Source organism: Festucalex cinctus, chromosome 21 (genome assembly GCF_051991245.1).
Source record: "Festucalex cinctus isolate MCC-2025b chromosome 21, RoL_Fcin_1.0, whole genome shotgun sequence".
Classification (NCBI taxonomy): Eukaryota; Metazoa; Chordata; class Actinopteri; order Syngnathiformes; family Syngnathidae; genus Festucalex; species Festucalex cinctus.
The window spans coordinates 21,155,398-21,167,594 of NC_135431.1; the positions used below are offsets into that span (position 1 = coordinate 21,155,398).

At 43.9% G+C, this 12,197-nt stretch overlaps 1 protein-coding gene across 1 annotated transcript in view; it reads left to right on the plus strand.

The window, feature by feature from the left end:
* The window catches only part of ube2j1 (ubiquitin-conjugating enzyme E2, J1), a 268,412-nt gene extending 256,444 nt beyond the window's left edge, over window positions 1-11,968 (plus strand). The window contains exon 8 of the mRNA XM_077510327.1: window positions 10,766-11,968. Coding sequence (XP_077366453.1) covers window positions 10,766-11,044 — 279 coding nt within the window. The 3' untranslated portion in view covers window positions 11,045-11,968. The remainder of the gene's footprint in view (window positions 1-10,765) is intronic.
* Window positions 11,969-12,197: the final 229 nt, after the last annotated feature.

Below are 12,197 nucleotides of genomic sequence, written 5' to 3' on the forward strand. Positions count from 1 at the left end.
ATACATGTCAAGTTTGGGATTTTTTTGGAGCATGTATCGGGGAGTTATTAAGCATATCCTTTTTCAGTGCGAAACACAAATTTTGATGCCCCGCCCTCATCATATAGTATTTCCAAAAGTCAAAATTTTTCCGTCTGTTGTTGGCTCAGGTCTTGGCATGGTCCAGGTCAAGTCATAAGTCAGTCGGATAAAACGTGTAGGAGAAGTGGGCAAAAGTATGCCCTCTGAAAATGTGCAAAAATCGTAAAAAATGGGACATTCAAAAATTCGTAGCTCACTTCCTGTTCATTTTAGCATATGGGTCCAAGAGACTTTTTTGTAGGTCTTTGGCTCCCTCATACACGTAAAAATTTTCGTAGATCTTGCTTAAACGTACAATCGGGGCTGCTTCGTTAAAAATTTCTAGGGGGCGCTATTGAGTCATTTTTGTAAAAATAGCACAATCAACAATAAAATATTGTTCATTTTACCAGGCCAGATGTGTGTGCCAAGTTTCATGAGTTTCTGCGCATGTTTAGACCCTCAAAACTGGCGTTGTTTTCTTGGCGAACAGTGCTTAGCCACGCCCACAGCGATTCGCGAAAACTCACAAACTTCGTGTTGTGACATCATGAAGGCCGAAACCCTCATCTGAGCAAATATGAGGTTGGTCCAGTTAACGTGTTTGGAGAAAAAATGTACAAGAAAATTCGTAAGAAAAAAAATTGCCACTAGGTGGCGCTATCAGTAAGATGAAATATAAGTTCGTAGATGTCTTTAGGGCTGGACTCTCATCAAATGTGTGAAATTTTGAGAAGATAGGATCATCTCGGTCAAGTTCATGCAGCTTTTATTGTCACGAAAAATCTTCAGACTTTGCGGCACCGTAGCGGCCACGCCCTTTGGCGAAAAGTTACAATATTCGGTGTTGGGCATGATCAACATCTTAAGGCTTTTCTGACCAACTTTCAACTGGATCCCTTCAACGAGCTCAGCGCAGTAGCTTAAAACGTAAAGTATGACATTTATTGTCACCACTAGGTGGCGCTATATGTATAACTGAATTTTATCATATAGATGTTTTCAGGCCGTGACTATTACGTTGTCTGAGAAGTTTGAGATTTTTCGGAGCTTGAACATGGGAGTTATTAAGCATTTGCTCTTTCTGGACAAATGAAATTTTCAAGGCAATATTTGATGCCTCGCCCCCGTCATATAGTATTTCAAAAAGTCAAGGTTTTTTGCCCAGTTGTTGTCTCAGGTCTTGAGATGATAAATGCCAATTTTGAAGTCAACTGGATGAAAAATGTTTGCAAAGGGGGAAAAAGCATGACCACAGTGAATGTGCCAAAATAGGCCAAAATTGGACATTAAAAAATTCATAGCTCATTTCCTGTACATTTTAGCTACATGGTCCCAATACTTTTTTGTGCGTCTCGGGGTGCTACACGTGCCTGCCAATTTTCGTTGCTCTAGCTCAAACGTGCCGGGCTTGGTTTTTATTTTTCTATGCTAGGGGGCGCTATAGAGTCGCGTTGTTATGACGACTTCATAATATCAAATTTTTCGCCGGGCCCGAAGAGTGCGCAAAGTTCGGTGAGTTTTCGTGAATATTTAGGTACCCAAAATCGCGATTGTTTGCGGAGAATAAAGAAGAAGAAGAAGAAGAAGAATAATAATAATAATTTTTACAAAAACAATAGGGACCTCGCAGCGGTCGCTGCTCGGGCCCTAATAATAATAATAATAATAATAATAATAATAATAATTTTTACAAAAACAATAGGGACCTCGCAGCGGTCGCTGCTCGGGCCCTAATAATTTTTACAAAAACAATAGGGACCTCGCAGCGGTCGCTGCTCGGGCCCTAATAATAATAATAATAATAATAATTTTTACAAAAACAATAGGGACCTCGCAGCGGTCGCTGCTCGGGCCCTAATAAATGACTCAATAAATAAATAAATGACTAAAAGTGAAAATAAAAATTAATATAAAAAAAATACAATTCCAAAATGATATCTAAAAAAATAAATATAAATGGAAATCAGTTTTTATTTTAACTTTTCATCATTTATTTAGACATTTATTTAATTATTTAGACATTTATTTAATTATTTAGTCATTTATTTATTGAGTCATTCATTTATTTATTTCGTCATTTATTTATTTAGTCATTTATTTCGTCATTTATTTATTTATTTAGAATTTTGGCAGTTTTGGGCAGTACAGCCAAGTCGAAATGTTATTCAAATATGTTATTCATATCTTGTCCACTGTCTGCTCTCACTTGTTGTCTAACAACTCGCAAGTCGCAAGTTGAGGTGACGTTGGACACGATCGTCGTCCATTGCTGGAGCGCTCCATTGCAAGCCGGCGAGACTTCCTTGTTCGCCGAGCTGCTCACTCGGCCAATGACAGGCAGTTTGCAATGGTGGAGTACAACCCAAGACATGCTTAGGACCGACCCCTCATTTGAATTACATTTCCACTTGGTTGTATGGTCCCAAAACTGTTAAAATTCTAAATAAATAAATAAATAAATGACGAAATAAATAAATAAATAAATGATGAAATGAATAAATAAATGCCTAAATAAATAGATAAATAAATGACTAAATAAATAAATAAATGTCACCTCTCTGGCAGGGAAGGAGCCCGAGCTGGTGTGTGAGGCCGAGAAGTTCCGACTAGATATAGTCGGACTCGCCTCCACACACAGCTTGGGCTCTGGTACCAGTCCTCTCGAGAGGGGTTGGACTCTCTTCCACTCTGGAGTTGCCCATGGTGAGAGGCGCAGAGCAGGTGTGGGCATACTTATTGCCCCCCGGCTCGGCGCCTGTACGTTGGGGTTCACCCCGGTAGACGAGAGGGTAGCCTCCCTTCGCCTTCGGGTGGGGGGACGGGTCCTGACTGTTGTTTGTGCATATGCACCAAACAGCAGTTCAGAGTGCCCACCCTTTTTGGAGTCCTTGGAGGGTGTGCTGGAGAGCGCTCCCCCTGGGGATTCCCTCGTCCTGCTGGATGACTTCAACGCTCACATGGGCAATGACAGTGAGACCTGGAGAGGCGTGATTGGGAGGAACGGCCGCCCCGATCGGAACCCGAGCGGAGTTCTGTTATTGGACTTCTGTGTTCGTCATGGTTTGTCCATAACGAACACCATGTTCAAACATAAGGGTGTCCATATGTGCACTTGGCACCAGGACACCCTAGGCCGCAGTTCGATGATCGACTTTGTAGTTGTGTCATCGGATTTGCGGCCGCATGTTTTGGACACTCGGGTGAAGAGAGGGGCGGAGCTGTCAACTGATCACCACCTGGTGGTGTGTTGGCTCCGATGGTGGGGGAAGATGCCGGTTCGACCTGGCAGACCCAAACGTATTGTGAGGATTTGCTGGGAACGTCTGGCGGATTCCCCTGTCAGAAAGAGTTTCAATGCCCACCTCCGGCAGAGCTTCTCCCTTGTCTCGGGGGAGGCGGGGGACATTGAGTCCGAATGGGCCATGTTCCGCGCTTCCATTGTTGAGGCGGCCGACCGCAGCTGTGACCGTAAGGTGGTCGGTGCCTGTCGCGGCGGCAATCCTCGAACCCGCTGGTGTCGGATGCCGTCAAGCTGAAGAAGGAGTCCTATCGGGCCTTTTTGGCCTGTGGGACTCCGGAGGCAGCTGACAGGTACCGGATGGCCAAGCGGCACGCAGCTTCGGCGGTTGCTGAGGCAAAAACTCGGACATGGGAGGAGTTCGGTGAGGCCATGGAAAATGACTTCCGGACAGCTTTGAAGAAATTCTGGTCCACCATCCGGCGTCTCGGGAGGGGAAAGCAGTGCACCATTAACACTGTGTATAGTGGCGATGGGGTGCTGCTGACCTCGACTCGGGACGTCGTGAAGCGGTGGGGGGAATACTTCGAAGACCTCCTCAATTCCACCTTCCTTTGAGGAAGCAGAGTCTGGGGACTCTGAGGTGGCCTCTCCTATCTCTGGGGTCGAAGTCACTGAGGTGGTTGGAAAGCTCCTCGGTGGCAGGGCCCCGAGGGTGGATGAGATCCGCCCGGAGGTCCTAAAGACTCTGGATGTTGTGGGGCTGTCGTGGTTGACACGCCTCTACAACATCGCGTGGACATCGGGGACAGTGCCTCTGGATTGGCAGACCGGGGTGGTGGTCCCCCTTTTTAAGAAGGGGGACCGGAGGGTGTGTTCCAACTACAGAGGGATCACACTCCTCAGCCTTCCTGGTAAGGTCTATTCAGGGGTGCTGGAGAGGAGGGTCCGTCGGGAAGTCGAATCTCGGATTCAGGAGGAGCAGTGTGGTTTTCGTCCTGGCCGTGGAACAGTGGACCAGCTCTACACCCTCAGCAGGGTCCTCGAGGGTGTGTGGGAGTTTGCTCAACCAGTCCACATGTGTTTTGTGGATTTGGAGAAGGCGTTCGACCGTGTCCCTCGGGGAGTCCTGTGGGGGGTGCTTCGGGAGTATGGGGTACCGAACCCCCTGATACGGGCTGTTCGGTCCCTGTACAACCGTTGCCAGAGTTTGGTCCGCATTTCCGGCAGTAAGTCGGATTCGTTTCCAGTGAGGGTTGGACTCCGCCAAGGTTGCCCTTTGTCACCGATTCTGTTCATAACTTTTGTGGACAGGATTTCTAGGCGCAGCCGAGGCGTTGAGGGGGTCCGGTTTGGTGGCCTCAGCATTGCATCTCTGCTTTTTGCAGATGATGTGGTGCTGTTGGCTTCATCAAGCCATTGCTATTCAAGGACGCATCTGTTGAGGGAGGACGCATCTGTACTTGCTCCTGCACTCGCTCATGAATTTAACTACTTGTTGATTTTTGGGATTTTTAACTACATTGTTGCAGAATGCCTGGCGGAAAAAGAGCTGACGAGAATGAGGAGATAAAATCTTCTCTTAAAAAACTCAGTGTAATGGTTGCCGAATTACTTGAAATGAAGAAGAGCATTGACACTTCTTCAGGAAATACAGCAATTGAAGACAGAGACACAGGAAAAAGATCGACGCATTGTTGCCTTGGAACAAAAAGTGGATGATTTGGAACAAAATCTTCATATCAACGATGTGATAGTCACCGGTATCGAGATCAAGCCACGCCGTGGCCCTTCGAGAGCTGCGGCTAGCAAGAGCACGGAAGATTCTGACCAATCTTCAGGGAATGAGACTGTGGAACAGCAAGTGACACTTCAACTCAGAGATTTGATGGACTGTTGATCCTGCGCACATTCAGATGTGCTTTTCGCTTCCAACTGGAGGGACACGACCACCGGCAGTTCTGATCAGGTTTGTTGACAGAAAGAAAAAGATTGCTCTTCTGAGCACAAGCTTCGTGGGAAACATGTCTACATCAACGAAAACCTCACCAAACGAAATGCTGACATCGCCAAAAAGGCACGACAAATGAGAAAGAATGGACTTATCGAAAGCACGTGGACAAAAGACTGCCGAATTTTTATTCAAACTAAAGATAACTCTGGCCAACTAAAAACACTAATCGTGAAAGGAGCTGAGGAATTGGCAGCGCTTGAGAGACAACAGTAATTCACAATATCACAACAACAACAACATCACTAATTACCCAAAGCTGGAGTTGGAAATGATTACTTGCTGACTTTGCCAAGGCTAACTCTTGTTTATACACCTGCATTGATAACATGTATTGCTGTTCCCGTTTGAATCTAAATATTGTCTGGGTCGAATTCCGTTTGGACATTTGTTGTAACAATTAAGGCTACAAGATAAGGCTGTATTGTGGCTACGATGAAACTGCTGTCAATCCACAAAATGGGGTTGGTGGTCTGGTTCCTGGAATGCGGCTGGTGTGGACCGCTCTGCTGGGTGAGCTAGGCTGAGCAGCGCACAGGAGTCATCAGATCTACAACATGCTAGCAACCAGTGGTGCTACCTGACCAGAATCGAGTGCTGAAATTGCTTGAATCGCAATGGGCAGAATGCAAGCCGATCTACTCTTCTGGAAAGCACAACATGTGTGAAAGCTGATCCGAGGTCAGCGAATACACTACTGGTGAAAGAGAAGAATTGCGCTTGCCTTGGCTGCTCGCCTGGCGGGGGGGCCTGCTGGTGGCGTCTGGGGACCGACTCACCAGTTCCAAATGACTGGGACTAGCCACAATCTACACACGGACATTCAAGATGAACTGAGCGAGCAGTGTCTGGGATAGTATGGGATGGATAACGATAAAAATTAATGACTATTCTAAATAATATATATGATTGATGTGTTATAGTAATGGGTCGATGGGGACGGGTCTCGAATAAGCTTCGGCTTCTACCCGTCAGCCCTTCTTTCGGATGTCAATGTTGCAAATGATGTGATGTGAGTGATGTAAGCTGTAATGTGTCCGAAAGGAAAAAATGAATAAACTAAGCCGTGATCTCCAACTCTCACTGGAGCGGTTCGCAGCCGAGTGTGAAGCAGTTGGGAGGAGGATCAGCACCTCCAAATCCGAGAGCATGGTCCTCAGTCGGTAAAGGGTGGCGTGTCCTCTCCGGGTCGGGGATGAGATCCTGCCCCAAGTGGAGGAGTTTAAGTATCTTGGGGTCTTGTTCATGAGTGAGGGCAGGATGAAGCGGGTGATCGACAGGCGGATCGGTGCAGCGTCTGCAGTGATGCGGACTCTGTATCGGTCAGTCGTGGTGAAGAAAGAGCTGAACCAAAAGGCAAAGCTCTCGATTTACCGGTCGATCTACGTTCCGACCCTCACCTATGGTCACGAGCTGTGGGTCGTGACCGAAAGAACGAGATCACGGATACAAGCGGCCGAAATGAGTTTCCTGCGCAGGGTGTCCGGGCTCTCCCTTAGAGATAGGGTGAGAAGCTCGGTCATCCGGGAGGGGCTCAGAGTCGAGCCGCTGCTCCTCCGCGTTGAGAGGAGCCAGCTGAGGTGGCTCGGACATCTGGTTCGGATGCCTCATGTTGAAGCTATTCACTGTTCGGATGTACACATCAGATCAAGCAGACATTTCAGAATTCTCCTCCTTGCTAATTGGACTTTCACAGTCGTCATTGATTTGATGAGAGGAAGTGGTCGTCCTTTCGAGTGTTGTGAGATTGTTGTCGATGGTGGCTGCCAGCAAGGTCTTTCCTTTTGTTTTGTTTTTTTGTTTTGTTTTTTACAGCTTAGCCAGGCTGCTCTGGAGAGGTGTTACTCCTAAAGCTGCTGCCCCCGCGACCCGACCTCGGATAAGCGGAGGAAATATGGATGGATGGATAAATAAATAAATGACAAAAAGTTAAAATAAAGACGGATTTATTTCCATTTATATTTATTTTTTTAGATATAATTTTGGAATTTTTTTTTTTTATATTCATTTTTATTTTCACTTTTAGTCTTTTATTTATTTATTTAGTCATTTATTTATTTTGATTTTGGCAGTTTTGGTCCTCCATATACTGGCACTGGTAGGTTGCATGTTAGGGTACTGGCACATTCAAAAGCCAAATTTCTTTCAAATAATAAACATAACTAGAGCTGCGAGCAGCTATAAAGGGCCCTCGCAGCCCAGGCCACGTTGGGGTACTTGCACGTTGGGGTACTGGCACATTGGAAGCAAAATTTCTTTGAAAATGGCATGATAAACCTTTATATGTGGGATTTTTTTTTATAAAGTGCAATGGGTTTTGGTGAATGTTAAGTTCTGCAAAAATCAGCGTCCTTTTATATTTTTAGTCAATGAGTTGCCCTGACTGTATTTCTTTTGAAAAGTAGATATACAAATTGTCGTTTGTTTTACTCATTGGACAATGTTGCTTTTATTGTCCATAGAGGCTGTCGAAAATAAAAAGTACTTATGTTTGGATAGGGATGATGCCAGTAACCATTTTGAGTGGTGGAAAGTAAAATAATATTCATAAATGACTTTATCACATTTAGAATGAGTTTACATTTTTTTGTAAAAATACCATCAATGGGGGATTTTTTTTTTTTTATGCGTCAAGGGCTAGGTGGCACTGTATATATAACTGAATGTTGTCATAGAGATACCTTCAGGCCTTGATTATAAACATACATGGCAAGTTTGGGATTTTTTGGAGCATGTACAGTGGAGTTATTAAGCATATCCATTTTGATTGCGAAACACAAAATTTGATGCCCCCCCCCCCCTCATCATATAGTATTTCGAAAAGTATGGCCCCTGTAAGTGTGCAAAAATCGTCAAAAATGGGACATTCAAAAATTCGTAGCTCACTTCCTGTTCATTTTAACATGTGGGTCCAAGAGACTTTTTTTGTAGGTCTTGGGCTCCCTCATACACCTAAAAATTTCAGAAGATCTTGCTTCAACGTACAACCGGGGCTGCTTCGTTAAAAATTTCTAGGGGGAGCTATTGAGTCATTTTTGTAAAAATAGAACAATACACGACAAAATATTGCTCATTTTGCCAGCCCAGATGTGTGTGCCAAGTTTAATGAGTTTCTGTGCATGTTTAGACCCTCAAAACTGGCGTTGTTTTCTTGGCGAACAGCTCTTAGTCACGCCCACAGCAATTCGCGAAAACTCACAAACTTCGTTTTGTGACATCATGAAGGCCGAAACCCTCTTCTGAGCAAATATGAGGTAGGTCCAGTTAACGTGGTTGGAGAAAAAAAAATGAAGAAAATTCGTAAGAAAAAAAAAGTGCCAGTAGGTGGCGCTGTCAGTAAGATGAAATATAAGTTTGTCGATGTGTTAAAGGCTGGACTCTCATCAAATGTGTGAAATTTTGAGAAGATGGGATCATCTGGGTCAAGTTAAAGCAGCTTTTATTGTCACGAAAAATCATCTGACTTTGCGGCACCATAACGGCCACGCCCTTTGGCGAAAAGTTACAATATTCGGCTGGGGCATGATCAACATCTTAAGGCTTTTCTGACCAATTTTCAACTGGATCCCTTCAACGAGCTAGACACAGTAGCTAAAAACGTAAAGTATGACATTTATTGTCACCTCTAGGTGGCGCTATATGAATAACTGAATTTTATTGTATAGATGTTTTCAGTCCGTGACTATTAAGTTGCATGAGAAGTTTTTTGGAGCTTGTACATGGGAGTTATTAAGCATTTTGTCTTTCTGGACAAATTAAATTTTAAAGGCAATTTTTGATGCCCCGCCCCCGTCATATAGTATTTTGAATAGTCAAGATATTTTGCCCAGTTGTTGTCTCAGGTCTTGAGATGATACCTGACAAGTTTGAAGTCAATTGGATGAAAAATGTTTGCAAAGGGGGAAAAGCATGACCACAGTGAATGGGCCAAAATGGGCCAAAATTGGACATTCAAAAATTCATAGCTCACTTCCTGTACATTTTAGGAAATGGCTTCCACTGACTTCTTTGTGCGTCTCGGGGTGCTACACGTGCCTGCCAATTTTTGTAGCTCTAGGTCAAACTGGCCGGGATTGTTTTTTATTTTTCTACGCTAGGGGGCGCTATAGAGTCGCGTTGTTATGACAATGACATAATATCAAATTTTTCGCCGGGCCCGAAGAGTATGCAAAGTTTGGTGAGTTTTCGTAAATGTTTAGGTCCTCAAATATGAGATCGTTTGCGGAGAATAAAGAAGAAGAAGAAGAAGCGGAATAATAATAATAATTCTTACAAAAACAAGAGGGACCTCGCAGCGGTCGCTGCTCGGGCCCTAATAAACCTTTACAGATGGATCGTTTTTATTGTTTTACCACGTGTGATGAGTGTGCAAAGCTCAATGAGTTTTGGTAAATGTCAAAAACCATCAAAAATCAGCGTCCTTTTTTATTTTTTGGCAATGAATTGCCCCGATTGGCATTTTTTTAAGTACAGTGTTCCCTCGTTTTCCGCTGGGGTTAGGTTACAAAAAATACCCGCAATAAATGAAATCCGCGAAGTAGTTAGCTTTATGTTTTACAACTCTTATAAATGTTTTAAGGCTCAAAAATCCCCGACCGCACAATTTATACACTTTTCTTATTGAGGCATTTACATGTTCTCCCATTTCTCTCTTGTTCAAACATTGACAATGTTCAAACCTTGAACTGGGTATATTACTGTAAAAAAAATATGCAAAATTGCACTTCAAAAAAAATCCGCGATACAGCAAGACCGCGAAAAGTGAACCGCGTTATATCGAGGGAAGACTGTACATATGTACACATCGTTAGCACAATATTGCTTTTATTGTGCATAGAGGGCATCAAAAATAAATGAATAAAATGTACATATGTATGGATAGGTCTGATGCCACTGAACATGGGTGAGTGGTGGAAAGTAAAAGAATATTCATAAATGACTTAGTTATCACACTTACAAAGAGTATCCAAATATTGTACAAAATACCATCTGTGGGGTAATTTTTTATGTTGCCCTAAGGGCTAGGTGGCGCTATATTGATAACCGACTATTGCCATAGGGCTACCTTAAAGTCGTGACTATAAACATACAGGTGAAGTTTGGGTATTTTTGTAGCATGTACCGGGGAATTATTGCACATTTCCTCTTTCATGGCGAAGGAAATGTGAAACAAAAAATTTCATGCCATGCCCCCGTCATCTAGTATTTCGAAAAGTCGTGATTTTCCCCCCTGTTGTAGGCTCAGGTCTTGACATGGTCCAGGTCAAGTTTGAAGTTTGTCCAGTTCTGCTCCTTCATACCCACCTGTTCCCAATTAGCCTGTTCACCTGCTGGTTGTTCCAAACAGGTGTTTGATGATCATTCATCAAATTTGTGTGTTTGAGAAGTAAGAATAATATGGTCAAAAAGTGCTAAACAAGTGAATCACATGTAACATTTATGCTCCTCTATAGGCAGAAGTTTCAGCATCTACCAGTGAGGAGAGGCCACAAACTCCTTTGTCTCCGAACACAAGTCATCCTCACAATCCCCGGCAGCGTCGTGTTCAGCATGCCCAAAGAGACAACAGAGAGGCCCCAAACAGGCCACCAATTGCAGGGGTCCGCGAGCCACAAGATGAGAGCCACACAGGCTCTGTCATGCTCATAGTGGTGCTCTCTTTGATCCTGGCTGCACTTATTTTCCGAAGGATTTACCTGGCCCATGAGTACAAGTTTGATTATGAGGTGTGACCATTCCCAGCTACCACATTAATTCAGTTCAGGGGTGCAGATGCACCAGAGGTTCGGCAGGCACTGGAACATTTATCTTTCGCGTTTCTTGTTACATCTTGTTGGCTTTCCTGTCCTTTTTTAATCACTGTGAATTTTTGTTCTCGTGCATTTTTTATGTATGCATCTGTAATCAGACTAATTTGGTATCCTGACATTTTACTCCCCCCATTTACTTAACTCTTTCAATGCTGTTGATGTTGATATTTGTCAATTGGAATATGTTCACTGCCACTGATGAAGTTGTTAGTCTTTTTAACTGAGACGTGCAAGATTGTCTGGCCCAGCTTGGTTGTGAAATCCAAGCTTCTACGTAACTAATGATGATGAGATGGTTGTAGATGGCATTATTGCAACGCTTTTAGAGCACAGCTTTTGAGATGAAGTAAAATGGGTTGAACATTTTCAACTCGCTTACAGGTTGGTATATCTGTAAGTAAATAAACAAATGTATATATATTAGGCTTGCACGATATTTCGTTTGAACATCGCAATTGCCTTGTGCGCAAAAGCCACATCGCAAGACGTGCGATGTTTTTATTTTTTATTTTTAGAGCAAGCAACGTTTTTTTTGCTTCATAAAGGTAGCAAGCTACATCCCCCCCCCCCCCCCCCCCCCCCCACTCTCACAGGCTGCTCCTGCTTTGAAAGCGCTAACAGGCACATGAGGAGAGGGCGGGAAAAGCAGCAGTGGATTTAGTCGCCAAAAGAGAGTCAAAATCCATAATACGGAAGTATTTCAGCTATAAAAAGAAGATAGAGAACAAAAAAAATCCTCTGCTGACAGTCGCCGTTGTTGCCGCAACACGAGGTTGAATCGCCATCACAAGCTCCTGTATGACCAAAACTATGTATATATAAATACTTAATAAATTTTAAAAACTACTTTTTTGTGGGTACTAATTAACAATTGTTTGCAATCAATGGCCCACATTTGTGGGAGTATTTTGTAGTATACAGTATATATATATGACAGCTTATTCCTCACAAGGGTCGGGGGGGGGGGGGGGGGCTGGGGGTCTCAGCGGACTCTGGGCAGTAGGCGGGGGACACCCTGGACTGGTTGCCAGCCAATCGCAGGGCACACAGAGACGAACAACCATCCACACTCACA